Source organism: Olea europaea, chromosome 17, assembly GCF_002742605.1.
Source record: "Olea europaea var. sylvestris chromosome 17, O_europaea_v1, whole genome shotgun sequence".
Taxonomy (NCBI): domain Eukaryota; kingdom Viridiplantae; phylum Streptophyta; class Magnoliopsida; order Lamiales; family Oleaceae; genus Olea; species Olea europaea.
This window is the reverse complement of record NC_036253.1, coordinates 3117283-3119093: the sequence shown is the minus strand read 5'-3', so window position 1 is coordinate 3119093 and position 1811 is coordinate 3117283. Positions and strand designations below refer to the sequence as shown.

At 33.3% G+C, this 1811-nt stretch overlaps 1 protein-coding gene across 1 annotated transcript; it reads right to left on the bottom strand.

The window, feature by feature from the left end:
• Positions 1-461: 461 nt before the first annotated feature.
• Positions 462-1229, bottom strand: LOC111365522 (transcription factor bHLH27-like). Its single transcript, XM_022986078.1, has 3 exons — positions 1159-1229; positions 873-1035; positions 462-735 (listed from the first exon to the last, which is right to left on the bottom strand). The coding sequence occupies exons 1-3, from the start codon at positions 1227-1229 to the stop codon at positions 490-492; spliced, it is 480 nt and encodes a 159-aa protein (XP_022841846.1). The 3' UTR covers positions 462-489.
• Positions 1230-1811: the final 582 nt, after the last annotated feature.

The following is a 1811-nucleotide window of genomic DNA, read 5'->3' as shown; positions in this document are numbered from 1 at the left end:
AAAAAGCATTTTTCGAAAAATCAATTAGGTAAAGGAAAATATGAGATGCTAGTATATGTGCAGAAAAGTAAAAGAAACAAGAAAAATAAATTTAAGCATACCAAAACAGTATGGAAATAGAAAAAGGAGTGGAAAAATTGAGAGGCGGATTGTTGATGGTGAATCAGTGACGACGGCCACCACATCAACTCCGACCTCCACTGTCATTCTTCGATCTAGGTTTTGTTATTAATTTCTCATTTTGCCATAGATTTCTTGAGGTCTTCCTCTAGAGGTTTGCCCTTTTGAAGGCTTAGGCATAGTGGATTTTATGAAAAGGAAAAGGCCAAAAAAATTTGGGCCCCCTAAAATGCTGGGCCTGAGGCACAGGCCTCTTGGGCCTCTCCTCAAGTCTGGTTGAAGACAAAATTTAAACAAATTAATAATCCTGCCATCTCATTAAGAACTTGAGCGGAATGAGCTGCTATGATAAAAACGAAGATAAATTGATTAGCCTACCTCGAGAACTTCAATGGGAAATGAACTTGATCCTCCAGAATCATGGAAATTTTCGGTTCTTATTTTCTTCGGGTTTGAATAAAAGTTTTCCTCTTGATGATCAAACCCAATAATTTTACTAGTTGATGATGTCCCTGCAGATTCCAAATCTGATATTTCTGCTTGAACTGTTCTCTCTTCTTCTTGTAATTTTTGAATATAATCAATGGCATCTTTGATTATCGATTCTTTATTCATCTGAATTTCATGAAACATTTACTGTTCATCAGATAAATGATTTACAACAAAATATGAAGTCTTTTAAGAACTTAGAAAATTTTTGAAAAAAGGGCAGAATGACAAAATTATAAGTCTTTATTTAAATAATGTGCCACCTTTGTAATTTTGGGTACAGCTGATCTTAATGCGTGGAGCCTGTCGTTGAGATTCTTTCTTCTATTTCTCTCCGAATCAACACTCTTTTTAGTGGCCATCGATGGCATTGTTCCATGATCAGAGCTCGAACCACTGAATGCAGAAAATGCTTCATTCAAATAACTGCAAATATTCATTATGAGTATAATTTTTAAACACGAGAACGAAGACAGAACATGAATATTAGGTTTACATGGAACACGGACATGAACACGAATTGACGATTAAGTGGAGAGAAAATTGTACCAGTCAGGTTCTTCAGATTGGAGTAGCATAGTTAACCAATATTGTGGGCATTCATCACTGTTGTTTTTCATTGTGCGTATGTGTTTTGACTTTTGAGAATGGAAAAGAGTTTGAGATGGTTCGTTGGGATGAAGGGGCAAGATTAGATGTGGGGTTCTTATAATACAACGTTGTACGAAACCGAGTAAAACAAAGAATTTTCCTAAAAGTTTCTTTTCGTTGACTTGTGTTGAGATTGATGTGGGATACCACTCTTATTTGAGTGTGAACAGTGAAGGCCGCTATTTTATTTCATGAGTCTGTTTGTTTCGTCTTTTTCGATTTGGAAAAATAATAATTTAGAGTCCGTTTGATTGTAAGAATAAAATTTTAGTGAAAAGAAAACGAATTTCAAGAAATTAAATTGTCTAAAATTTGTTTTACTAGAAATTGTCAATTAAATATGTTTGATTGGTATAATTTTTCACGTGAAAAATTTTGAAATTTTGGTATTTGTTAGGCTTTATTTTCCATGAAAATTGTCAATTAAATGGATATAATTTATTACAATTGTGGATAAAATTTATTTCCATTGTCAAAAAAATATATATATTGAAAAAAGTTGGAAAATTGATTTCCCACTAAACCCATGAGAATTGATTTTCCGCAAAACC